Source organism: Trachinotus anak, unplaced genomic scaffold (genome assembly GCF_046630095.1).
Source record: "Trachinotus anak isolate AG129_WGS33_773 ecotype Australia unplaced genomic scaffold, CSIRO_AGI_Tana_v1 ptg000011l, whole genome shotgun sequence".
Classification (NCBI taxonomy): Eukaryota; Metazoa; Chordata; class Actinopteri; order Carangiformes; family Carangidae; genus Trachinotus; species Trachinotus anak.
The window spans coordinates 30,800,651-30,828,128 of record NW_027273862.1 but is presented as its reverse complement, the minus strand read 5'-3'; the positions used below and the strand labels follow the sequence as shown (position 1 = coordinate 30,828,128).

Here is a 27,478-nt window from a genome sequence, read left to right as displayed (position 1 = left end):
CCGCTATCAGTCTCTACTTCAAAACAGCCGGCGAGGTTTGGACGCCTTTGTCTTCCTCTCACGGTGAGAGGTTTGCGTTTGTGTGGGACAGATGAACCCCCCCCCCCCCCCCAAAAGAGTGTTTGGTTGAGAGCAGAGGACCCGAGCTGCTCCTGCAGTCAGACTGAGCCGGGTCAGTCAGAGACACGTCTCAGGTTCGGCCTCCGTTACATCAGCCATCAGTTCAACTGTGGCTGTACCTGAGCTCAGGTCTGTGCTGAAGCAGCCTGGAGCCTTGGATGCTGCTCACAGCTCACACAGTTAATACCCGAACAGCCGGAGGCCGGCAGGGGTTGATTTCCTCTCCGAGTAACTGTTTCACGCCTTCAGGCGTCTAAACTGTGTGTGTGTGTGTGTGTGTGTGTTCTGGGGATGACTGGATGTGTTCTGACAGCGTCGGTCTCTGCAACATTCCTCTTCTCTCTCTTGTTTTATCTGCATCGCCCTCTCAGCTCTCACCTCTTGTTTTCCCCCCGCAGCTCCCAACAACATTTACTCCTCTGCACTGATCACTTTACTGCTGGGATTCTCCGAGCAGCCACGCTCTTTCATTCCCGCTCCTCATTCATGAGTAAGATAATATCAGAGAGATGAAACTTTGATCCCTGTGGGGAGAGCATCTCTCCAACAAGCTGCAGCAGGAAACAGCAAGTTAAAAAACAAACCTGTGAGAAAGCAAATGCATCATAAGAGGAAACTGAGGATTTAAATTCAGTGCAAGACAGGTTTGGATTGGACAGATGTAACATGACTCCTGAGACACACAGGACTAATGTTACCTGTGGAGCTTGTTAGGTTTCTGTAATAATTTAGAAAGTGGAGGTTATCTGCTTAAACCTGTGTCTGAAGTCCTCTGCTAATTACAGCCAATAATGTCACACAGACTCAGGATCAGGTTCAGGTTTATTGCCAAGTAGGTTTTAACATATGAGGAATTTGCTTTAACCAATAACAAAAAATTGGAATTAGAATCAGAAAATCTCTATTGTCATTGTACAAGAATATGGTGAAATTAGGGGTGTTACAGCTGATCACTGCAAAACAGAAAAACAAGACTTTCAAAACAAAGGGGACATACAGAACATTTACTATGAGAAATATTAAGATATTGCTCTTGAATTTAAGAATATTGCACTTAAAATGAATAAATACTTCAAAGCCATTTAAAAAACAACCAAGTAGATGCTTGATTTCAAATCTAAAGAAAGATAAATCAAAGCAAGCGCTGCAGGTCAGAGAGCTTAAAGTGATAGTTGAGGTTGAGTGAGGTTCTGATCTACAGTCAGTGTTTTTCCTGTGGACAGGGTCAGCACAAAAATATAGCCACAGAAAAAAGCTCATCAGTCAAAGTGTTGGTTTTATTTTGAATATTTTCACTGCTGTCTCTGCCGTGTGGGGCTGTCTGTGGTGCACCGTGGTCCTGCAGGAGCTGGAGCACATCTGGTTAAAGGGGCAGATCCAGGAATTTTTTCAAATCACTTTCCTTTAAATAAGTAACTTCAGTTCCATGCTGGTTTTCCATCACACTCTCATACTCTGGCTGGTGTGACAGTGAAACAGGTATTAAATATCTTTTTGTGAGGTAGGGTGAGGAGAAAGATTACAGATGTGTCTTGGAGAGATGACCCATTTCAACATCTGGATAGAAAGAGTCTCAAACCTCCTCCAGAGGTTGACCCATCAGGTTTCAGTGGGTCTTGGATGTTAGACCTTCCGGTCTAAAACGTTTCTCTCTGGAAGACAGCTGTTCAGTTGTAAGTGGGGGGTGGGGGGTGAGGGTCAAAGGTCATGTCTCCTGTGGGTCCCTCGCCTTTAAAGCTCCTCCCTCCCCACGCTGTGTCACCATGATTGGTTACTAAAAAAGGTCAGGACCTGTGCTTTTCGGAAACTCGTGACCCCTCTTTATGGTCGTGTTGTTTAAACACAGCTTCAATATGGCCGACAGGTTTCTCCACCAATGACTGCAGAGACCTGAGGTACAGACATGTTTAATCATATCAGCCACACACACACACACAAACACACATACAGACACACACACACACACACACACACACACACTGGATTGTGATCCAGATCTGCTCAGTCGAGATCCCTCAGGCTGCAGGATCCTGTCTTTGTGGATCCTGACAGTGACCCTGTTACGTGCTGCACCCTGATCCACACCCAGCAGGAACTGGTTTTTCCATCAGCAGTCAGCTGAACAGTTGTGTGTATGAATCATGGTCCTCCAGGGAGAGAGAGGCTGCCACTGACTATTCATTAAACCAGCAGAACCTGAGAGATTGGATTATCTTAAAGGCTCCATCTGGATGATTAAACACCACCCACTGTGACCTCCACACCAACCACACAGGAGGACAGACACACTGGCAGGACGTGCCTCAGCTCTAAGGACCTGAACAAGACACTGTCACAGTGTTGGATTATTTAACTGACACGTCTGATTTCAGAATAAAGGTCTGATTATCTGTCAGCTGTCATCTCCTTAATGTTCCTGGATAATGTCACAACATTTTTTTGTTCAGTTTAGGGGATAACTCTAAAGACTACAGTACCCATGAGCCTCAGCTGCTGTTGCTATGGAGAAGCAGCCAAACGGTGCCACGGTAACTGACCTCATCCCAAACTGATCCAGAGTCAGACTTGTGTGCAGATTCTACAACAGCACATGAAGCTCTGTGATTAGATCCTTGTTAGTGAAAATGCACCATGGGACTTGTAGTTTATCAGGACCCAGATTATTTGCTCTCACAGCTGTTTTTCATCGTTTTATCTTTGAAACTGGCGACAATGAGGATCATCATGTCCATGTGTTAGCGTGAGGACGTCTCGGCGTCTTTCGCCTGCTGCTCAGGAGACATGTTGATCAGGTTCGCCTGGTCTCTCCTGTTTCGCCTCACACTACCAAAATAATCTGCTCTCAATAATACAGTGTCATCATGTTTTCACAGCAGACCAACAACAAGCTCAGCCCTGAGTCTGTGTTAGTTTCATGAAGATTAACTGTTCCTTCTCTTCTGTAGCTGAAGAGGTTTTTGTTGAATCTGTCACCAAGTTCAGTCACAGCTTTCAAGTTTTTCTTTTTTCCCCCACTGAATCTAAATCCCAGCTCTTTCTGAGAGCACTGTGGAGGAAGGATCTTTAAATCCGCTGGTTTGACCTCTGACCTCATTATAATTGGCTGTTTATATTGTCAGTGATGACAGAAATGAAGCTCTCTCAGAGAAACTGTGAAGCTAAATAAAAGTAGTAAAACGTGTGTTTTTATCACAGAAGTCTGGTGTGGGGAGGAGAATGAAGTTATTATTCAGCCGGGCCTCAGGGTGGGTGGCCTCCCTATCTCCCATGGGAACCTCACTCAGCTTGCTTTGATGTGCCCCCCCCCCCGTCTCAGAGCCAGACTGAGCTGCAGTCTTAATACTGTAATCCCCACATTTATATACTGTGTGTGTGTGAGCAGCAGATACAGATTCATGTCTTTGTCTTATTTCTAGGTTTTCATAAAGCTTGTATCATAAAGAAAGAGTAATTTATAATAAGTTAACCACTTTGCTCGTAGTTTGTGTAAATACACAAAGCAGTGTGCTGTCAGTGTGTTGTGATAATCTGATGATCAGATGGTCTGGCTCCAGATCTGTGAACCTCTGGTCTCCTGTGGTTCAGGTCTGGTGTTGTGCTGATTGTCACTTGTGCGCCTGGTGTTGTAGTGATGTGTCTGAAACTTGTAGCGCTGACACAACAAAGAGCTCGTCATCCTCGATGTGACTGACCTGGTTTTATAAAAGTTAAATGAAATCAATGATCTGGACGCAGGTTGTTGTTGTTAATGTTTAAACATAAATCTGTCAGAAAACGTTTCTTCTGTTCCTCAGTTTGTTGGTTAATTTACTATGTGAGTCTCTGTTGTGTGTCTGTATGTGTTGTTGGAGTGTGTTGTTGCTGATGACGATTGCAAATTGACAACAGTCTCCTCTGAAGTCAAACATCTCAGTCCCTACGTGTGACCTAAATATTGGTCCATATACAAATATGATTTTGCACCATGTGTTGTGTGTTTGCTCTTTGTTAGTGGTTCTGTTTTGGGTCCAGTTGGTGTTGTGTTAATTCAGATGATACAATCAGAATATATGTGATTGTGCTGCTGGAGTTAGCCAGACCACACCGGACCAGACCGGACCAGACCAGGCTCTGTTGTAAATGATAAATCTACAAAATACTGAAGTTACAGTCTGAAAAAAGTGATGATGATTCAGCTGCTGCAGATTCCACTGATGTTAAAGTACCAGGTCTCTGTCTCTTTTCCTCTGAGTCTTTCCTCTGCTTGGAGTAAACACAGTATGAGGTTGTTGCTCGTGTCAACAGTTTGGACCCATGATCTGTCGGTCACGGTGCCTTTCAGCAGTACAAAAATCCCCCCCCTCCTCTTTCCCCTCCCAGCCATGTGTCATCTGATAGCCTGATGCTAATATTGGCCCCAGCTCCACATTTGGCTGCCAGTTGTTGTGTGAATCCTGCCTGAGTCACATCCAGAATATTCGCCTCCACACAGACTGCAGGACGCTGGCTGTGCTGCCGGGTGAGCGGCGGACTGGACTGGAAGCAGGTGGAAACTGTCAGCTCCATCAGCACAGAGGAAATCCACCAAGTCAGATTTCCACCTTTTGTCCTGTCGACAGTGAATCAGTCTGTCCTGCAGTCAGCTGTCAAAAGGGTCTGAGTTAAGGTTTTCTTAAAACATAAACAGTTGCACAAAACACCCTTAAGTCTTCTCCTTAAGTTTCCTTAAAATGCTCACTAAAGTATTTAAGGTTTTCTCTTATCTTAGTCTTATACTTAAGGAATCACTTAAAGTCAGTTAAACTGTTGCACAAAAGACCTTAGTGACCAAACTAAGGAAAAAATAAACTAAAGGTACCTCTGACTGTCTGACCTCAGCGAGTTTTTGGTGATAAATGAAGAGCGTTTCAGACCTGAAGTCAGTTCGTGACGCGTCGACTGCCTACAGTTGCATCACTGCACCTTCCTCAGCTCAGTGATTGTTGGACAGTTTCACTTCTCGTGATCTTTGATGAACACTGTGGTGAGGATGAGACAGCAGCACATACTTTAATGTTACCTGCTTCACAGCAGCGAGAACAGGTATCGCAGGAGCTAATGGCAGCAAGTCAACGGTCTCCATGGAAACGGGAGAATTCTACTGTAAATCAGACATGGAGTCATTGTAAGGTGGATTTTGGTCATCTGATAACGGGGGACTGTAACTCTGGCCTGGGTGAAGAACGCTGGACCACGGGGGCAGTTAAGGTCACAACGTTTCACCAACACAGTCATGAATCTCTCTGTTTAACACGCCACCTTGTAGCAGGTAGAGACCAGGTATTTATCCATAACAGCAGCCAGGTGTGAACACATGTTGAATACATCACTGCTGGTCGTTCACCAACAATGATGTTAATTTATTAATGGATTAACTCATCTTCTCTCTTTTTTACATTGCAGTTACCTGAATATCTGTTGATCCAACAAAATAAGAAATTTTAACGTCGAAACAAATAATAAATCAAAAGCTAAAGCTAATTGTACATTAGTATCCGTTGCTTCGAGTGCAGTCACATCTCACAGGCTTTGATTGAGAAAAGGATGTGACACATTTGCAGGGAGTGGATGAAATGATGAGAGGAGGAGTGGAGCCACAGCTGTCGGTCAGTGTGGTGTCTTCATCATCCATCTGGGTTAAAGAGGAGGAAGAGGAGGGAGGGGAGTGGGCTATAACAGAAATACATGGCTAACATAAACGGATCATTTAAATGTATGTCACCACACACACACACACATGTGAAACACTCAGCAGTCTGGAGCCAGACTGTGTGTGTGCAGCCTGATATTTTTACCTGACCAGTCTCCACTGCCTACAGACCAGTGGATCCAGTTACAGCCTTGTTCCTGTTTTCACCGCCACAGACGGGGCCTCCCAGACGCACCTCCAGGGCCCGCCGGGCGCACCCTTGGTGGTTAGCCTGAAATGTTGAACTTGTTTTTAACTGTACACTCAAAGAACAAACACGTGCTGATAAGAGGCGTGTTGCCGTGCGTGAGAGCGGCGTTACAGCGCCGTACAGACGGAGAACAGCTGACTGAGGAGGCTAATGTATAGCACAGGGACATAAATGTGGGGGCTAATTATAGCAGAGCAGGCTGCAGGGCTCTGCTGTGTGCTGTGGTCAGTCATACTGGAAACACTGGTCTGATGTTCAGACCAGGCCAGTCTGAACCACAATAAATGTTCCTGAGATCTGGACGTGGCCCAGTGTCTCTGGTCTTTGTCTGAGTGGAATGTGATGTGGAGGTGTGGTGTTTTTCACAACAGCAGCTGGATGTGCGTAACGACACACACATATGTTCTCTATCGTGACCTCGAGACCATGGAGAACCAGAACCCTGATCACATGACCTGAAACAGTCTCCCATTAGGATAAATGAAGAGCTACTGTCCGGTTGTGTCTGTGAGGGCTAACAGCTGATCTGTAGTCCTATAGTCTCCATCCTGTCTGACCCTGGTCTTTCTTTGACTTCTTCCTTTCAGGACTCTGAATCTCTAGACCAGTGCATCCAGACCGCTCTGTCAGCCCTCTACCCCCCTTTCCAGGCCACATCCACAACTGTCCTCTGTCAGGTCCTCAACGTGGTGGAGACCTGCTACAGAGGCGACGGTCTCCGGTACCTGCTCCACTTTCTGTTGCCTGCAAAGCAATTCTTACATAAACTCCAGGAACATGCCTGCGTGAGTATCCCTGGATTTGTCTGATTGTAAGAGCTTCTGTCCTGTCTGCAGGATCCTGTCCTTCTGTCCTGTCTGATTTGTTCTCCAGGACGTAGATATGATGTAAGTTGTGTGAGGGCACAGGAACAAACAAGAAGCTCAGATGTAGATTATCACAGTGTCTGTGAGTCAGGACTTCACTCTGTGATGAACTGACTCTCACTGATGAGTCAAACAGACCACCCTCTCCCTCCGGTCGTGTCTGTTCTTGCCTGTTGAACGCCACACAGGATTGGCTGATGTGTCATGTTTGTTTAAGGTGACTCTGTGGGATCGTCACTCACCTGCTTCTACTGGGCGTCGCCTTGTCCACAGACTGGAGGCTGTCAGAGGCTGTGGTGTTCAGCAGGAAGTCAGGAAGGGGAGGGAGCAGCTGAAAACAGTGTTTGTCCTGTTGATGTGATTATTGACTGTAAATGTGCAGTTTGGACAGCAGCCAGAAACACACGAAGCTGTGTTTGTGTGACGCTGCAGTGGTTAATGAGATCAGACTAATTTAGCAAGACCACCAGCTTAACTGGAGACAGATGTGACCACAGCTGTTAGAGAGGAGGACTCTTCAAAACAGAACTAACACTGCTTCATTTACCTCTGAACCAACAGCAACATATTCAGTCAGCAACATCACATTTTATCTGTCTGCAGCTCAAACTAAAGACTCAGGTAACACTGGGACTGATCCTGATTCATGGACAAACCCTGGAAACTACCTGCAGAACTGAACCTGCAGAAACACCTGGAATTAATCTGAGATAAGAGGAAGTTAGAGACACAGAAAAACCGGCACTGAAAAATAATGTTCTCTCTCCTCTCTTCTCCCCCTCTCCTCTCTGCCCTCCCCTCTCCTCCTCAGGTGCAGTACTGTGGTTCGTTCTTTCGTCACGAGGGCTGGCCTCTGTGTGTCCATGAGAAAGTAGTCGTTCAGCTCTGTCCTTTGGACCAGCGTCTCCTCCGTCCAGGTGACTTCTACCTGCTGGTTTCTCCTGGTGCCCCTCCTCCTCCTCGAGCACACAGTGCCACCTGCAGGAGCAGTTTCACCTCCTGCCCCCGCCTGCTCCTGTGCAGCGTGTCGGCTGGCAGCCATTATGTGGAGCAGCAGGAGGTGCTGGAGATAACCCTGCGGTCCCTCTTCAGCATGGCCTGGCTAGACTCTGTCAACAGGGAGAGGGAGCAGCGAGGAGCATCCAGGCTGGAGCACTGCGTCCTCTCTGCCAATGGAGATGTCTTCAGGGTCCCCTGGGAGGACCTGGTTTACCCACAATTCATCAGCCGGCCCCGGACCACCCTGAAGGACAACAAGGAGTCCCCCATTCGGGATGAAGATACGTTGATTAACACATCACGTGATCCGTTTAGAGATACTAACTCCTCAATACCAGAGGGTGTGAAGGTCCTACCATCCTCTACAAAAACCGACCAATCACCAGCGAGCAGCGAGGCTGATGACTCGGAGGGGGAGTACGTGGAACTGACGGAGCTCCCGCTGCCTCGGTTCTCCCCACAGAAAGGCTCCTTAACCCAGTCCATCAGCCTGCAGCACCGAACCAGGACCAGCACACACACCTCTGCACACACAGCTCCAGGAACACACACATTCTCTGCTGCTACAGCACACACTCTTCAGAACAACAACACACAGTCCGCAGTGAGCACACACACACCTCACAACACTCACACACACGCTGCTGCTACGACACACACTCCCAAAACGACAACCACACACTCCGTCAGCACCACACACTCCTCCTGGCCCTGTGTGGAGGTCAGTTCCCACACCGGGCTTTGCTCCAAGCTCATTGAGGAAAACTTCAACCAGGACTCCTGCAGACCCGTCATCCTCACTCCCATCTCCCCCCGCACCCCACCCCCCTCCTCCTCTGCTCCACCTGATGTTGTGGGAACCTGTGGGAGTCAGTTGGAGCACCAGACGTCAAAGGAGCAAACAGAAGGTACTGATTCAGGCAGGCATGTGAAGCTAAACACTGAACCTGAGAACAAAAGAGAACAGAGAGAGAAGGAGGAGGTGGAGGAGGGAGAGAAGGAGGAACAGGAGCAGGAAGAACGAGGGAAAGAAGAGGAGGCAGAGGAAAAGAGGGGAGAGGGAGAGCTGTTGGAGAGGCAGGAAAGAAAACATGAAACAGTAGTGTCAGTTGATGAGGGTGTGGACAAGGAAGGAGAGGAGGTGCAGGAGGAGGTGAAACAGTTGGAAGAGACCGAGTGTGGGAGGGATGAAGAGTTACTGTCACACACACACACTGCTAATCAGGGAGGAGAAATGGAGGAGGGAGATGAAAGTGAAGAGATGGATGGAGATGGAGAGGAAGAGTTAGATGAGGAGGGAGACGATGAGTTAGGGGAGGATGAAGCAGAAGAGGTGGAGGTAGAAGAGGAGGTTCAGGTTATAATTGTGCAGCCGAGTCAAGAAAGAAGGGAGGAGGAGCAAGTGATGAAAGAAGATAAGGAAGAAGGAGGAAAAGAGAAAGATGAAGAAGATAGAGAAGGTGGAGAAATGCACATAGATAAAGAGGCACACGCTGAGGACTCTTATTCTGAAAACAGCACACAACACACACACTCTGAAGTGTCCAACACAATACACACACACTCTGAGGACTCTTATTCTGAAAACACACTACAGACACACCCCATGGACTCTTATAACATCACACAACATACACATTCTGAGGACTCTTATTCTGAAAATAATACACAACACACACACTCTGAAGAGTCCAACACACTACACACGCACGCTGAGGACTCTTATTCTGAAAATATTAAACCAACATCACACTGTGAGGACTCTTATGCTGAAAACATTAACACAACAACACACTCTCACTCTGAGAACTCTTATTGTGAAAACATTAAACCAACAACACACTCTGAGGACTCTTATTGTGAAAACCTCAAACCGCCGACACACTGTGAGGAGTCTGGGGAGGTCGACACACCGTGCGTCTCCTCACCAGCGATGGATGCAGACTCACTTTGGACTGAACCTGATGAGTCTGAACGTGGACAGAGGAAGCAAGAGGAGGAGGAGCTGGAGGAGGAGGAGGGAGAGGAGAAGTGCAGCTGTGAGGAGGTTGGTGGAGGAAGAACTGCAGAGCTTCAGACTGAAGGTACAGAAACCTGTTTCTCCTCCTCACTTTCATTCCATAAATCATCAGACTCTTTCTATCCTCATGTATCACCTCCTCCTCCTCCTCCTTCTCCTGCTCCTGTTCCTCCCCTGATTGGCTGAACTAGTTCCTCTCCTCCCTTTCCTCTTCCCTCCTCCTCCGCAGGCTCTTCAGTAACAAAACACACACCTGTTCTAACACTCACCTGTGTGGATGTAGACCATCAGCAGCAGTTTAGCGTTCATGATCGTTAGGTTCTTTAACTGACTGTTTTCAGCCTGATCAACACGAGTCAGAGGACTGAACGTCTCTCCCCTCTGGCTGAGGAGAATACAACTCTGCTTTCAGTCCAGTAAAGTCTGTGAGAGTATGTGTGTGTGTGTGTGTGTGTGTGTGTGTGTGTGTGTGTGTGTGTGTGTGTGTGTGTGTGAGAGTCTGTGAGAGTCTGTGAGAGTGAGAGTGTGACCTTACTGGAGGTTTAGCTCAGTTGTAACTCTGCAGAAGGAGCAGCTTTTGTTTTCATTTGTCCACTAAATTATTGTTTGAACACCTGAAGAGACTCCAGGACCTGGACTGTGAGAGCAGGACGCTTCTACAGACACTGAGCTCCTCATTACGCTACAAAAATAAAGTCCTGATTTGTATCAGTCAGGCCAGTCTGAAGTCTTCCTGTCTTTGTGAGGACCAGTTTGAGTCCTCAGAAGGATGGAGAGACCTCGACAGAGAGGACGCTTTGTGTGGTTCTCACCTCTTCGAAGGATGTTCAAGGGGAAAGTGCAATGGCACACTGAAGGTCCTCACAAGTATAGAAGTCTGTGTAAACTTTCAGGTCATTCAGTGTGTGTTTGTGTGTTTTCCCTCCACAGGCCTCAGGGATGAGCCGCCGCCTCCTGAGACAGAAGTCATTGTGTCTACTGGTCCCAGTACAACAGAACCAGAACAACCAGCACCTTCTCCTCAGCTGGATCAGTCAGCTGCTCCCACAGTCCCAGTACAGCTCGCCCGGTCCTCCCAGTCCTCCCGGTTCAGCTTCCACAGGGTTCTGCTGAGCTCTGGAGCTCTCTGTCTGCCTGGTGAGAAAAACACAAACCTCAGGTAGACTTCATCTAGACCAGGCTCAGACCCAGAGTTGATTCTCAGACTAGATCCTAGGCTAAGACCAGGGTGAGACACAAGCTCCCATCTCAGGTGTCAGATGTCTGAAGACCAGAAAGTCTGCAGAGAGTTTGACAGGTCAAGTCAGGAAGCTCCCAGTTTACCTGCAGGACGTCATTCCAGGGTCAAACTGGGACCAGTTCTGTGATCCCAGTCACAGCTGTCAACACACAGCTGGAAGGGACACTGAGACATTTGACCTGCTCCTGTCTTCACCTGTGTGACAGGCTCCTGCAGCGACGAGAGTCTTTCTCACACACACACACACACACACAGTGTTCTCTGTGCAGCAGCTCACATGTCTGTGATGTTTGTGGTTTATTATTTTGCGTCGTGCACAGATGTGTGATCATCCACAGTTATTAAGCAGCGGAGGAACATCTGCAGTGATGAAAACAAACTGAGCTTTGTCTCCTCTTCAGACTTGCACAGAAAAAACAAAACATGCTCCAAAAACAAAACACACATCAAGTCCAGTCACAAGACGACAGCGGATAATTCATATTTTACAACAAAATATAAAACTGTTCTACACTGAAAACAACCAGACCTCTGTGCAACATGTTGTTGAGTTTTGTTTTTACATCATCACAAACATCTGAACATCATCTAAAATCTGTGATTTTGATCATGGTAATGCTCCGTTTGATTGGTTGCCCGTCAGTGATGTCACATCCTCTATGCTCATGTGTCAGTGCTGTGTTTGTCAGCTCAGCTCTGGCCAATCAGAGACGTCCTGTGTCACTGAAGAGCGTCGACCAATCACCGACTTTAAATGTGAAACTGGTTTATTCAGTGTTTCTGCTGGTTAAGATCAACTGGTGTGTTTGTTGTGGAGAGGAGGAGGAGGAGACCTCTGTGCCTTTATAATCTTATAATGATAAATAAAATAAAACCCTGAATCACATTCATGGAGAAACGTGAACCTGTGGACGCAGCTGATGTCATCTGTGGACACACAGATCTACTTCCTGTTTCCTACAGGTCGATACGTTTGTAGTCGAGGTCGTGATCATCAAACACTGTGTGTAACATCATAACACACAGGTGACCAGGTGACCTGTGTCAGTGTTGTGTAGCTGTAAGTGTTTTCACAGAGTCACAGCTGTGATTTCCTGAGTGTCAGTGAACGCAGCGTCCCAGCCTCCTGGAGTCAGTGTCTCCTCTCTGTCTCCTGCAGGAACCAGAGACAGGAGTGGACGAGCTCTGCTGACAGTCTCCAGCAGGAGCTCCGTGTGGTCGGACCCCGGCTGCGACAGGGCCGCGCTGCTCCGCCTCCTCCTCTACTACACCTCCACCCTCAGGTACGAACCCCCCACCTGCCTGGCAGCTCTGTCTCAGGTCACTGTAGACTTGCTCTCCCTCTAACATCACTTCCTGTATGGAGCAGGAAGGAGGCGAAAGCGTTGGGGCTGACGGTGCTGGTGGACGCCCGCAGTGCTGCTCCTGTCCCCAACCTGTTCTCCGCCCTCAGGTCCCTGCAGGTGAGATAAGGATTCACTTTATTCCAATATGAGACACACCTGAGTGACAGAAAGGGTCATGTGACAGATAAACCTGATGACCTGAAACTGCATCTGGTTGATGTGAGGTTCATTACACCTTACACACAAAATTCATTAAATCAGCTCTTAATAACATTTCAAAGCAGAACCAGGTTCACATTCCCTGGGTTGATGGAGCAGTGCAGGAGGCACCAGAGGAGAAAATCCGCCATGTTTCAGCCACAGGAAGAACATCAGCGACCAGCAGTCTCTTCTCTGCTTGATCCCAGTGAAACTCTCAGCTGTTACAGGAAGTCCAATAATACTTGTCAATCATCACTTTAAAGAGCTGTTGAAAGCAGAAGGTGGAGGCATGTGTGTCTGCTGACGTGATGCTGGTCGAACTGTCCACTGACCAGCAGAGGGCGTCACTAAACTGGCAGCAGACGTTTGTGTTGTTGACTCACTCACAAATGGATTCAGTGTCTCCAAAACCAGATGTTTACACCTGCTTTGACCTTCTTCTGCAGCTGTTACTAATGGCGTGTGTGTGTCTGTGTGTTGTGTGCAGGAGAACACACCGGGCTCGATCCACACTGTGCTGCTGCTGGTGAACAAGGACTCCTCTCTACGTCTGGATAAACCTGCAGCCACACAGGTAACTCTGATCAGATTTATCCTGGACACTGACCTTTGACCTCATCAGTTTTTCCTCGCAGCTTGACGCGTCTGAAGTGAACAGTCAGAGTTAGAGTTGTGTTAAACACAAATCAGTTCCCTCATCAGCTGACTGTAACCAGGTGACTGACACACACCCTGACAGACTGTGTGTGTGTTGTGCAGGTGGAGGTGTTGAGCTCTCTGAAGTCTGTTCAGAAACACGTGGAGCTCCAGCAGCTTCCTGCAGAGTTTGGAGGATCCTTCAGCTTCAGTCAGAGGAGCTGGCTCTGCTTCAGAGCGGTCAGTACACGCACACACACACACACACACACACACACACACACACACACACAAACCTTAACCATCACAACTGAGTGCCTAACCCTGACCCTGACCCTAACCTTAACCTAAAGCTAATTCTAACCATAACTCTAAAACCAAGTCTTAACCCTCAACATGTGATTTGAAGATGTCTCAAAAAGTGAGGACCGGCCAAAATGTCCTCACTTTCCCAGAATGTCCTCACTCTGTTAGTAAAATACTTTTTTGGTCCTTACTATGTAGCAAGTACAAGTACACACTCTCTCACACACACACACACACACACACACAGTTACACAACTCTGACAGATCACTGCTCAGTCTGTCAGATAATTACTGCAGGTCGCCTCACCTGAGGGAGGCCTGGTCAGTGGTACCTGTTCTGAAGCTCAGGCCTCAGCTTCAGGTCGGACTATGTTTGCTTCATGTGCTGTTTGTAGTTTTATTTCACGACTGCATCGATTAATCGATCAGCAGAAAAACTTATCAACTATTCCGATAATCACTTCATTTTTAATCATTTTCAAGACAAATTGTCAAAAGTTTTATGACTCCAACTTCTCACATCAGTCAGTGTGCTGCTTTTCCATGACTGAGGGCTATTGTGGTTCATTCATTCATTCGTTTATTCATTTATTTGTGTCCTTCAGAGAGTGGAGCAGCTGACCAGTCAGTGTGAGGACGTCATCAACCTGCTGCAGAAAACCATCAACGTCCTGCAGTCCACACCTCTACCTGCTGCTGCAGAGGTAACACACACACACACACACACACACACAATGGAAATATGCGAGAGAGATCATGACATTCTGACAAAACAGTCTATCTCCAGGTGATTAGCAGATCTTTGCTCTAAAATAAGAACACCACCACAACAGCCAATCATCATCCATCACAACAAGCAGCTCCAGGTTCCTGATTGATCAGTGATCTACGTCAGTGGTTCAGTCTCACGTGCACCCTGAGTGACACTCTCTCGCTCTCTCTCTCCCAGGATGCCGAGCTGCTGTTGTCCAGGTACAAGGCGGTAATGCGTAGTGTCCTGGAAGACAGTCGATTGGTCCAGTTACAGCAGGAGGGCGGAGCCTCTCTGTCGCGGCTCCGCAGAGAAGAGAGCAGCATCAGTGTGACGGAGGCTTACAGGGCGGAGGTGGAGACGGTGTCGTCTCTGTACGATCAGGTGGACGAGCTGCTCCACCGCCTCGTGACTCTGTCCAACGCCAGGACGCAGGAGCTCAACTTCATCCTGGACTTCAGGATCCTGGAGCAGGGCTTCACCGAGGTCAGACTGAGCACGCTCAGTACGCACTCTGTGTTTACACACACACACACACACACACACACACACACACACACCAATAATAACATCATATTAATGTTATTGATCATGTTTCAGTCTGTAAACGCGGCTGAAACTACAGGTGAGACACCTCACTCTCACAGAGAGCAGAGACGCCACAGGTCGGAGTCACTGCTGATTCTTCATCAGCTTCCAAATATCAGGGTTTTTATTGGTCTGAACAGTCCAGTATCAGACTCCACATCAAACTGTGTCACATGATTTATTTAATGTGTTGTGTTATTTGCGCTGTGATACAAGGTTTATTCATCAGAAATTAACAGGAAGCAGTTTGCTCAGGACCTGTGAAGATATTAACATGATGTATACTGGACAGAGTTCACTGTGTTCACAACCAATCAGCTGCAGAGAATCCTAATGAGCACTCAGCAGTCTGACAGTTGGACTCATACAGGTGTGTGTTGTGTGTCTCAGGTGAGGTCCTGGCTGGAGGTCGGTGAGGTGCGTCTGAAGACTCTGGATGAACCGGAGGATTCTCTAGAGCTTCTGAACAAAAGACAGCAGGACTTCAAGGACTTCTACACAACTGCATATGTATGACACACACACACACACACACCGTAAACCACAGCTTTATGCAGCTCCTTCTCTTCAGTAGTGTTACTGAACCTCGTCTTCTGTCCGTCTGTCTGCAGGATTACTGTAAACGAGGCGAGGCGTTGTTGGGTCGCCTGGAGCGCTGGGACGACATGTCATCAGCTGATCTCCATGGCTACGAGGTCAAAGTTCATTCTTTCTGGGCTCAGCTTCAGGATTTCTCCCAGCGGGTCAACACCACGGGCCAGAACATTGACCGGGCCGTCCGACTGTACAGCTTCTTAGACCAGGTACTGTTACTGTCAGCTGCTGGTGTCACATGGTTCATCAGCTCTTTAACGATCTGTTAGAACGATCTGATCCGGTCCGATCCGGTCTGGTCCGGTCCGGTCTTGTGTCTGGCTCCTCAGTGAACAAGGCTGATTAAACTGGTTCATGGCTGAACTGTAAAAACAGTTTAAATCTGGTTAACACTCATTTATACGAGTGGACTTTTAGTTGAAGTAGTTTTGTGTATCAGAGCAGATGGTTTGTTGATGGAGCTTTGACACATCACCACCTCCTCCTCCTCCTCCTCCTCTTTTCATCCTTCTGTAGTGAAACTGACAGCTTGTATTGAGGCCAGGAGGGAGGAGCGTGAGGAGGGGGGAGAGAGTGTCAATATTGTTTTGTATACTGGACTCTGCCTGTTTTAAAAGGGTGTGTGGGGGTGATGGTCTTTGTCCATATGACCCTGTACTGTAGGAGGGAAGTGTGTGTGTATGTGTGTGTATGTGTGTGTGTGTGTGTGTGTGTGTGTGTGTGTGTGTGTGGGTGTGTGTGCGATATGGATCACAGTTTTTGATATTGATGATCATTTCTTTTAAAACAGATAAATTAACCAGACATGAAAGTGACTGATGATTGTTCTTCATCACATCATCATCAGTCAGACTCTATAATTCATCTTTGTATTGATCTCAATACTCAGTATTATCTCAACACTATACACACACAGGTGGAAACAACACAGCAGCCACGACTGTAGCTTCTTACATCCTCAGCTCACCTGTCACCTGTCCAGCACAGGGCTGTTAAATCAGAGCCACTGCAGCTACACTGTGCGCAGGGATGAAAGCAGCTGCAGCCCTTAAATAAGTTTCAAAAACACACAATCACCGACTGCAGCGTCTCACACTGAGGCTCCGACACTGACAGGAGAGTCTGCACGGAGGCCAACAGCTCACTCTCTCTGCCCTGTGTCTGCTCTGTACACGCATGTGATGACGCCGCTCCCTGCAGGTGTGTGTGTGTGTGTGTGTGTGTGTGTGTGTGCGCGTGTGTGTGTGTGTGTGTGTGTGTGTGTGTGTGTGTGTGTGTGTGCAGTGAAATGACTGTAGTTTATTGTGAAGTTTCCAGTCTGATACACTGATGGCTGATATTGACCTGACACACACACACACACACACACACAGAGACAGAGTCACAGCATGAGACTCTGCTGTCGGCAGAAACCTCGTATCTCCACATCATGGGTTTGTCAGGACAGAAACTGTCTCAGAGAAAAACGACCAAACATTATACAAGTGTGTGAAACTGTGTGTGTGTGTGTTTAGTCCAGGTATCACTCCAGTGCCAAGTTTTCCCTCCTTCCTCTTTTCACTCCTTCACAAAGTCTTTGTTGCCACGGTGAATCCCCCCTCCTCCTCCTGGGACCGCCCATCTGCCATTCAGCCTGTGAATGAGGTGGGGGGTGTGTGTGTGTGTGTGTGTGTGTGTGTGTGTGTGTGTGTGTGTGTGCGTGTGTGGTCAGGATGCCGCTCTCTGCTCAGCTCAGTTAGGCTACAGCTCTTCAGCAGGACACACTGAGGTAAGATACACACTTATTTTACACAAACACACACTTCAGTTGTTTGAAAGTCATGCAGCACAGTTGTGTAGTTAGTGTGTGTTTGTGTGTGTGTTTGTTGTTATTCAGTAGTTTAATGTGAAGACGGCAACAGTTTGACTCCAGGGGGATCTTTGATTTGAAAGCAGCTCTGCTCCTCTCTTTCACTCCGTGTGTGTGTGTGTGTGTGTGTATGAGATGCTGTGTAATGTGTTTTCCATTAGTCTCACTTTCCTGCAGCAGAAAGTTAACAGGACCTGAGCGAGCTAACAGACGTTAGCTTCTACTGTTGGAGAGCAGCTGTAGATGGACTCTGTGTGTGTGTGTGTGTGTATCTGTTCAATTTTTTCTTTGGATCCTCAAACTCTAACAAACATGTTGAACATTTCCTTCCTCATGAAACATACCAGAGTTTACATCCATGTTTACTTGTTAGTTGTTGTCCTCTTCTTCTTCTTCTTCTTCTTCTTCTTCTTCTTCTTCTTCTTCTTCTTCTTCTTCTTCTCTACCTCTGCCTTTGTTGGTGTAGTGCAGCACATCTCGGCATGTTACCTCCACCTGTAGATCAGTTAAATAATGTGACACCATTGGCAGCGAGGTGTGTACTCTTGGAGAAAAGCTGCTCCACTGCTCATGTGCCGGCTCCAGATCTGCATCGCTCACCTGCTCAGGTGTTGTCCTCTGTTATCATCAGTGTTTTCACACATGCGCTGCAACCCTGAACGTGTTGAGACGTTTCCAGAGGAGCTGTGAGAGACAGAGTGTCTGAGCCTGAGACGGACTTCACCTGAGGACTCACAGTGAGGGAGTGGACGTGGTGATGACGTGTGATTGTGCGACTGGCATGAAGTGAACTCATCAGATAAATGAAAGGAACAGGAAGAGAGGCTGTTGTTCCTGATGTAAACAAAACGCTGATTTCTGCGGCGTACTTTTTGTTTCATGCCCCCCCTCCTGCATGCTCCACCTAGGAGTATTTCCACAGGGTGAGAACAACACTGTGTAAACACTGACCACATCTGTGGATAAACCTGAAGTCATCCGAGCTTGCACTGTTTTCAGATTTTTGAACCGTCTGCACCCAAACACCAGACAGCAGGCGGCGCTGCTGGTGGAGAGGGGTTGGATGAACAGACTGGGTGTAGTTCTCACAGTATTTTACACTAAAGAACCACAAGACCTTCAGTCTAGTCGAGTGAAACTGTCTCCTGAGTTCATCCTCATGACAGTTTGGACCAGGTCTGTTCCAGTCTGGGTCGTCTGTGACTGAGGTCAGTGCGTGATGACGTCACCTGTCCGTTTTGTTGGGAGAGGTACAGGTAGATAAAGATCCTGGTTCACTCAGCTCCTGGTCCCTGTGCAGCTCAGTCCTACTCACCTCTCCATTCTTGCCTTTTCAAACAGAATGAGCTGCTAGTGTCGTCCATGTTTGTTCTGGTACCAGATCATGTGACAGTCTTTGTAAACGTGTGGTTGGTTGAGTCTTTGTATCTTCGTCCTGGACGTTAGTGATCAGATGTCTTTGGACCACCACAGAAAACATCAACAAAGACCCACAGACTCCAAGACAAACCCTCACAAACAAACCCAGACTCTCTTTGTTGTGTGAGTCCGTCCTCTGATGATCTGACCTCTCAGACTCTCTGATGTGAACAAGTTCAGTTGGTTCCAGTCGGGAGTTTTAAAGGAGCTTTAAAGAGCAACTGACTGACTCGGTAAATATGTTGGTGTGTTTGAAGTCGGACCACTCCTCCTCCTCCTCTGAAGGGGGAGAGAGGGGCCCTCCCCCTCCTCCTTTTATCTGGTTTTGGGGGGTTTTGACCTCCCTCTGCTCCCCTCCTCCCTCCTCTTTGGTTGACTGGCTCCAGGACTGGAATCCTGCAGGGCCACTGTCCCCAAAACCAGAGCCTGTCTGCTCCTGGTCAGTCCTCCTCCTCCTCCTCCTCCTCCTCCTACTGTCTCTGCAGCACAATAGAAACCATGTTATTTTAATGAGACTGTACGGTTCAGTCCTTGTCTCTTCTTCCTCTTGTTTAGAAACAGAGTGAAATCCTCATGTTGATGATGGGAACAGTCGTGAAGCTTCTTTCCAACTGTTTGTGCAGGATGTGGCGTCACTGCAGGTTTAAAACGTTAATATGATGAAAGCAGAACAGTGTTGAGTTGTAGTCATAGTGTCAGTGTGAGGGACACTGATGCAGCTTATAACAGTCAATCACATGATAAAGTTTATCATCAGTTTTATCATTTATTGCAGAAACTCTGCAGCATGATTGATGAAGTCTGACTGGGTTGTGACTGTTGTTGCTCACATCCTGATCCATGAATAATCCTCACAGGCTCTGAGCAGGCGAGTCCCAACCGGCCCGACTCTTTCCTGCATGTCGTTCCCCGTCTCTCCTCTGTTGCTCTCGGCTGTCCAATCAAATAAAGGCACGAAATGACCAAAAACTTGTTTTAACATCCTCATTACACTGATATTAATCCGACGATCCAGACTCACGTCTCTGTCAGCTTCATTCAGGAGGGTTTTAGAAAACAAGGCCACAAGGTCAAATGAAGTTCTTCTGTTTACTGCTGGAGCTTTGACCTCTTTGGACTTTTTCCTGTCTACATGCACCGTGAAGTTGTACCAGAAATTTAATTTTGTAACAACGTAGTTCAGCTCAGACTTGTGTTGAAACAGGAACGTTTCAGGTGTCGTCGTGACTTTAATGTAAAAGTGACTCAGGTGTTTATTCATGTTCACATGGACAGCAGGGAAATCTGTTAGCTTAGCACAAAGACTGGAGGCAGGGAAAACTGGTAGCTTAGCACAAAGACCGGAGGCAGAGGAAACTGTTAGCTTAGCTTAGCACAAAGACCGGAGGCAGGGGAGACTGTTAGCCTAGCTTAGCACAAAGACACTTAGCCCTAACCCACCTTCTAAAGCTTCTAAACCCACCTCCCCCCTGTCGCCAAGCGCTTGCTCTTTGTGGGAACTGTTGGGTTTTCTCTGTAACAAAGTGAGGTCTTGACCTGACCCAGTAAAGTGCCTCGAGATAATGTAGGTTATGATTTGGCGCTACACAAATAAAATTGAATTGAATTGAAGTCTGTTTTTTCTTTTTAGGAAACTGATTTTTTTATAGGTGTGATGTTCAGTTTGTTGTGTTTGTAGCCGAGCAGAGGATAGTTTGTGGACCCTGGGAAATCAGAACCTTTAAAACAAAAGCTCTGATAAAACACCACTGATGGCACCTTTAATGTCATCTGTCTTACTGAGCCTTCATCAGCCTGACCATCCTCCTCCTCATCATGACAGATGACTGTTAGCTGACTGAACGTCTATCCCCGCCCCTCCCATCTCTTCCAGTTCACGTGTGTGTGTGTGTGTGTGTGTGTGTGTGTGTGTGTGTGTGTGTGTGTGTGTGTCGCCTGAGTGCTCCTCAAACTGATTAGCTTGCTGATGTGTCTTGATCACAGCAGCAGCTCAGTTCACACACACACAGAGCTGACCCAGTGGCCTACTGGAGGAGTGTGAGTGTGTGTGTGTGTGTGTGTGTGTGGGGGTGTGAGGGTGGGTGCGTGTGTGTGTGTGGGTGTGGGTGTGTGATGATCCATATGGTTTCATTGTCAGTCTGCCGACCTCCTGTAAAACACAGTGTGGAGCTGAATGATGTTATACCACAGTTACCTGCAGCGTCACCTGTCCACTGAGTAGAGCTGACGATCACCTGTAGCTCCTCAGCACCTGCAGGTTCACACCTGTTCAGACGGTGTTACACCTTCACTGGAGCATGTGTTTAGTGGAGTTGGTCGTCGTGTTAAACATACTGGGAGATTTCTGCAGCCTGATTGGCTGTCTGTGATGTCACTCATCCTCTTTAAATCTGAATAGATTTAAATGAGCGCCCTCTGCTGGTCGTGGTACAGTCACATGTGATCCTCTACAGGCTGACCTGACACACACACATGACCTCACATGTTACTGTGTGTGTGTGTGTGTGTGTGTGTGTGTGTGTGTGTGTGTGTGTGTGTGTGTGTGTGTCCTGCTGTTTTAGTGGTGAGGTAATGTGTTAGTTGTCTGTGAGGAGGGTAAAGACTCATTCAGTCAATAAGTGTAGAAAAACAGGAGGCCTCTTTTATTTATACCACACACACACACACACACACGCCCCTCTCTTGTTATCTGTCACTGCTGAGTCCCCCTGAGGTCACCAGTGTGAACTCTGTGTGAACTCATCAGCAGGTGTGTTTGTGTGAACAGAAGAAAGTGAGTCAGGACTCAGTGACCTACCTGCTCACCTATACAGCACCTGTGCACCTTCCTGGACCACAGTGGTTCTGATGCAGGTTAATAAAAACGCTTGGTTTTGAAATGAGACAGTTTATTTGTTGTCTCAGAAGCAGAATTTAAATGAAAGACGTCAACTCAGGTTAAAGGTCAGAGGTCAACCCCACCCTACCCCACCCCTGTGTGATGTCATGTGACCTGTAGCTGCCTCCCTCTCTGTCTGCAGGCCTATGGCTGGGCGTTGGAGGGTATGCGTCACCTAGCTGGTATCAGCATGGAGGAGTGCACGCTGCCGGACAAATGTCAGGCTGTGATTGGCTGCCTGGAGGACTACCAGCGGCAGCACCCGCCAATCCCAGACGCCCATTTTCAGGAGATGAAGGAGGCTGCGGGCGAGCTGCGGGGGGAGCGGGGCCTCCGTCAGTGGAGCTTTGCCTGGTCCAAGTGTCAGGAGACCAAGAAGATGTTTGACAGGAAGATGGAGATGGCACTCAGGACACGAGACTCTGCCCACAGACGCCGCTCTGACTCCACCCACAGCAGAAGTTCCATCTCCTCCAGGAAGACGCTGTCAGCACTGTGGGGTGTCCGTGAGACCTCGTCCTCATCCTCCTCCTCCTGCACCCCAGAGGAGGACACCAACACCTCCTCACCTCCTCGTAGCTCCTCCCTGCTCCCCCTCACCTCCTCACCAGTCACCTCCACCCCTGCTTCCTCCACCGGCTCCCCTCACATCCCCCAGCACACCCCGCTCCTCTGGCGTCTGTTCCGCAGCGTCTCCTCAGAGGAGTCTTCAGACCGGGTGGATATCTGCTCCTCCAGTCCCAGCCTCCCCCGCTTGGACTCCTCTGCCAGCTTCATCCGCTCCTCGGCCTGCTCCTCCTCCTTAACCAGACGGCAGCAGCTCAGGAAAACCCAGAGCTTCGACTGTCCCTCCACCCCTGAGGCGTCGCGCTACGGACCATGCACTCGTGCCCTCAGCGAGCCGGTGCGCAGAGGAAACACCGGCGTGTTCATCCGCGGCCTGGAGGTCAGCAGCACCGAGGCGGCCGACCACACGCTGTGCCCCAGGACAGCCGCTCATGGCTGGGTGGGACAGGGGCCACGCACCCCTGGGACCCCTGGGACCCCTGGGACCCCGAGAACCATCGGCAGCCCCTCAGCAGATTCCCGACCCAGGGGAAGGTGGGTAATCAGCCAGAGGAGGAGGAGTCAGCTGGACAGGTTTACGTCCATGAAAACCAACATGGAGTCTGTTCAGGTGCAGCACACAAAGCTCTAATCCTGAATCTGCTGCTTCACCTCGGAGACAGGTGACTCACAGATGTGTTGTCATGGTAACGTCAGAGGTCAGAGTGTCTGAGGAGATTCATTGTTTTAAATGATCAACAGTTTGTCTTGTTTTCTTCACATTCAAAGTTCTCCAGTGAGCTAGAGCAGGTAGTGAGGAGGTGGGAGGTAGGCACACCTGAGGTCAGCTGACTGATGCGTGTCAACGTGGTTTCTGTGCAGCAAGCTGCGTCACATCGTGGAGGAGATGGTGACCACGGAGCGGGAGTACGTTCGCTCTCTGCGATACATCATCCACCATTACTTCCCCGAGATGGAGCGGGCCGACCTCCCTCAGGACCTGAGGGGGAAACGCTCCGTGGTGTTCGGGAACCTGGAGAAACTCCTGGACTTCCACAGTCAGTTCTTCCTCAGAGAGCTGGAGGCCTGCTGGAAACACCCACTCAGAGTGCCGCACTGCTTCCTCAGACATGTAGGACACACACACACACACACACACACACAGTTTGGGTTGATGTCAGAGGAGGAAGTTGTTTTGATGTGTTGTGTGTGTGTAACAGCAGGAGCAGTTCAGTCTCTACGCTCTCTACAGCAAGAACAAACCAAAGTCTGACGCTCTGCTGGCGACCCACGGAAACTCCTTCTTCAGGGTGAGACCGCAACCCATGATCTTTGACCTCTGGACTCATTCAGCCTTTACCCTCTGACCTCAGTTGACTCTCTGTGACCTCTGACCTCTGAGTGGGAGCTGTCTCCCACATTCCTGATGTTTTTCAGAATAAAATCTGACTCTGACCTTTCCCCCCCAGAGGAAGCAGGTGGAGCTGGGCGATAAGATGGACCTGTCGTCCTACCTGCTGAAGCCCGTTCAGAGGATGAGTAAGTACGCTCTGCTCCTCACCGACCTCATCAAGGAGGTGGGTATGGCCCAGGAGGCGGAGCTCGCCACACTGCACGCTGCCACCGACATGGTCAAGTTTCAGCTTCGTCACGGCAACGACCTGCTGGCTATGGACGCCATCCGAGACTGTGATGTAAGTTTGTTAGAGCTAAAACTGTAAAACTGGAGAGATACAGATATCAGAGTCCAGACTCGGACACGGACCAGAACACGGACCTGAACTCAGACCAGAACACGGACCTGAATTCAGACCTGAACACGGACCTGAACAGAACCACTTGCTGATCTGATCCAGTGCGACTTCATCATCATCTCTGATCTCCAGAGAAACAGAGGCTGCAGAACTTCATTCAGAATCCTCCTCCTTGATACAGTGCAGACAGGAGCTGATCACAGCTGATCACTGATGTTCTCTGATGTTCTCTGATGTTCTCTGCAGGTGAACCTGAAGGAGCAGGGTCAGCTGATACGTCAGGATGAGTTCACTGTCTGGACTGGAAGGAGGAAATGCCAGCGTCACATCTTCCTGTTTGAGGAGCTCATTCTGTTCAGTAAACCCAAGAAGATGGAGGGAGGGCTGGACGTGTTCATCTACAAGCACTCCTTCAAGGTACCACAGCAGACGCTGGGACAGAGTCTGAGCTCTGCGTCCGCTTTAGGAAGATTAAAGTCTTGTTTGTCCTTCAGACGGCAGATGTGGGTCTGACGGAGTCGACGGGAGACAGCGGGCTGAGGTTTGAGATCTGGTTCAGGAGGAGGACGTCCAAGAATCACACCTTCATCCTTCAGGCCTCCACGCCAGATGTTAAACACACCTGGACCGGCGACATCGCCCGAATCCTGTGGACCCAGGCAACCAGGAACAAAGGTACAGTGGGGAGGGGTCTGTTTCCCAGAGGTCTCTCCTCCTCCGGATGATGATCCAATGATGTGTTTTTCAGAGATGCGTCTTAAGGAGATGGTGTCGATGGGGGTGGGGAGCAAACCGTTTCTGGACATCCAGCCCAGTGACGCAGCCATCAGTGACCGAGCTGTTCACGGCATCATGAAGAGCAGAGGTATCACTCTCTCAGTCTGTCTGAGAACTACAAACATGCTCATATTCATAATGACTGATGTCAGTGATGACATCATGGTTAATCTGAATATAAAACTCATTTATATATAAAGGTATTTTATTGACAAATATATTAATATATATAATATATATATATTAATAAGGATAATATATAATAATAATAATATATAATATTATCAGTTTGATCTGTTCCTCACCTGCTTCTTTTCATTTTTAACCTTAAATAATTATCACCACTATTCTTATATACTGTTTATACATATATAGAAATAAACAGTATATATTACAGCAGGAGTAGTTTGTTTATCTGGTTGTTTCTCTTTTGCCTTTGCAACTTGCATTAATAAATATTTGATGATGATGAAGGTGATGATGATGATGATAAGCACGTTCCTGATGACAAAAGCCACAGGGCGTCTGGCTCCGCCCCCACAGTGACCAACATTAACTTATCATTGATTATTTTATTACTGATCAATAGAAACTGATCAGTGATCATGTGTGTGTTCAGGTGCGAGGACGAGGGCGTCCATCGCCGTCTCCGTCTTCGACCACTCCAACCCTTTTAAACGGGGAGCCGTGACCTCTGACCCCCCGACATCAGGACCTTCTTCCTCCAGTCTGCTGGGACCGCTCAACCTGCACATGTACAGGTACAGCTCACACCTGTACTCTGCAGGTCACTGAAGTCTGATTCTCTTCACTGTGAAACGCCACCATTTTATAACCACCCCCCCCTCCCCCCTCAGCCAAACCCTCCCCCCCTCTCCTGCTGCTGAAAGCTCCTTCATCAGTTCCTGTATTGAGGAAGATGAGCAGGAACATGAGACCAGCAGCCAGCCCTCCATGAGTACGTACAGACAGGACCACTGAGACTCACAGCTGAACAAAGATAGTCTTATTATTGACAGGAGGTGTCACTCCTCACACAAACACTTACATTGTTTTCTGTGGGTGTGTCTGATTGTTGGTCTCTCAGCCACAGAGAGTTCAGGCTCGTCGTCACGCTGTCTCTCTGGCTCCACCGGCTCTGACAGCGGCTGCGTCTCCTCCCACCTCCAGGAGGCACTGCCCGAGGAGCCCGGCCGCTCCAGTCAGCCCTCCTCCTCCTCCTCCTCCTCCTCCTCCTCCAACAAACAGCACCTCAGCAGCCAGTACATCTCAGCTGTGAGTACAGAGACGGTGTCGGCAGAGAGCAGAGACTGTGCTCAGACAGTAACTGTGTATGTCCGTCCTCAGACGCCTGCTCCAGTCATCGGCCCGGCCACCGTCGTGTGAGGCAGCTCACCTGGCGGACGTCACCGTGAGTGAACACACCTACATGTTCCACAGCTGTGTTGTCTCAGTCACAGCTGGCTGCAGCAGCCACATGTTCTGCCTCATTCAGACAGTGAATAAAAATCATTTGTGTGAATCAAATAAAACCCGAATCAAAGTGTGAGCTTCTCCAGAGACGGGACGGAGTCAGTGACACTGCAGGAGGGAGACAGCTGTGTTTGATAAAGGTTCATGAACAATCAGAGGTTAAAAACTTTATTTAAACTGTTTCAGGTTGACAGACACAGACAGCTGACCATCACAGCTGTGGTCACATGATCACAGTTTATCACACATGAACGAAAATCTGATTTAATACAAACAGTTAACAGAAGACAACCATTGTGTGTCTGCTGTTGTACATGAACATTAAATCCTGTGTGTGTGTGTGTGTGTGTGTGTGTGTGTGTGTGTGTGTGTGTGTGTGTGTGTGTGTGTGTGTGTGTGTCTCTCTCTCTCTCTCTCTCTCTGCAGGTGTGTGTCCTTCCTGCTGCGGTTTGACCCTGAGGTTGGAGTTTGATCAGCTGAGTGTGTCTGAGTTAAAGCAGCTGAGTTGAACTGTTGTGTTATTTATGTGTTTGTGCGTCAGTGCAGGTTCGGTAGTTTGTTGTGTAAATAACTGTTAGAGTTTGTGTAGTTTGTCTCCTCACAGCTGCTGCTGGTTCTGGTTTGTGGTGCTGATCCAGAGTCAGTCTGTGAGGAGGACAGGTGTGTGTCTGGGCTGGTCCAGGATCAGCTGGACTCACTGTACATGTGTGTAAATAAACCTCAGCTCAGCGTCTGTGTCACTTTTCTTACTTGAATAATAAACAAGTTTGTTGAAAACGAAGAGTTCAGTCTGATGTTTGTCGTGTTTGTGTCGCCTCAGTAACAAACGTGTGTAATGTGTCATATTCACAGACGGCAGACGTCAGGTGTGTTCACTGCTGTGAGGTCGGCTGATGTCTCAGGTGAACAGCAGCTTCCTCTTCATCCTCTCCTGAAACACAGTGAGTGATGAGGTCACGCAGTGATGTCACAGTGTGAACAGGTGTTATCACCTAACGTCTGAGAATCTGTTCACAGATAAAATCAGCAGATGTGAACATCTGGACTGATCAGTGAGCTTCAGCACATTGATCCAAAAAAATCACATAAATCAGGAGAAAATCACACAAACAAAATAAACCTCATGATGTGTTTCTGTTAAACATCCTGTGACCCTGTTGGAGGACCCTGAGCCTCAGGTTGGGAACCACAGGTCTG

The 27,478-nt window shown here is 48.3% G+C and overlaps 1 protein-coding gene across 4 annotated transcripts in view; it reads left to right on the top strand.

Moving 5' to 3' along the window:
• The window catches only part of plekhg4 (pleckstrin homology domain containing, family G (with RhoGef domain) member 4), a 47,581-nt gene extending 20,523 nt beyond the window's left edge, over positions 1 to 27,058 (top strand). For 2 of the 4 annotated variants that reach the window (XM_071489894.1, XM_071489893.1), the window contains exons 2-22: positions 7,716 to 9,987; positions 10,854 to 11,060; positions 12,323 to 12,446; positions 12,533 to 12,626; positions 13,198 to 13,284; positions 13,470 to 13,586; positions 14,258 to 14,356; positions 14,602 to 14,889; positions 15,382 to 15,501; positions 15,603 to 15,794; positions 21,874 to 22,832; positions 23,160 to 23,409; positions 23,498 to 23,587; positions 23,747 to 23,971; positions 24,278 to 24,448; positions 24,526 to 24,706; positions 24,780 to 24,896; positions 25,428 to 25,569; positions 25,666 to 25,766; positions 25,896 to 26,219; positions 26,708 to 27,058. In XM_071489894.1, coding sequence (XP_071345995.1) covers positions 7,998 to 9,987; positions 10,854 to 11,060; positions 12,323 to 12,446; positions 12,533 to 12,626; positions 13,198 to 13,284; positions 13,470 to 13,586; positions 14,258 to 14,356; positions 14,602 to 14,889; positions 15,382 to 15,501; positions 15,603 to 15,794; positions 21,874 to 22,832; positions 23,160 to 23,409; positions 23,498 to 23,587; positions 23,747 to 23,971; positions 24,278 to 24,448; positions 24,526 to 24,706; positions 24,780 to 24,896; positions 25,428 to 25,569; positions 25,666 to 25,766; positions 25,896 to 26,194 — 5,853 coding nt within the window. In that variant the 5' untranslated portion in view covers positions 7,716 to 7,997 and the 3' untranslated portion in view covers positions 26,195 to 26,219; positions 26,708 to 27,058. Of the gene's footprint in view, positions 1 to 6,625; positions 6,824 to 7,715; positions 9,988 to 10,853; positions 11,061 to 12,322; positions 12,447 to 12,532; positions 12,627 to 13,197; positions 13,285 to 13,469; positions 13,587 to 14,257; positions 14,357 to 14,601; positions 14,890 to 15,381; positions 15,502 to 15,602; positions 15,795 to 21,873; positions 22,833 to 23,159; positions 23,410 to 23,497; positions 23,588 to 23,746; positions 23,972 to 24,277; positions 24,449 to 24,525; positions 24,707 to 24,779; positions 24,897 to 25,427; positions 25,570 to 25,665; positions 25,767 to 25,895; positions 26,220 to 26,707 lie in introns of all 4 variants that reach the window. The other 2 variants (XM_071489892.1, XM_071489891.1) reach the window with 2 other exon arrangements.
• Positions 27,059 to 27,478: the final 420 nt, after the last annotated feature.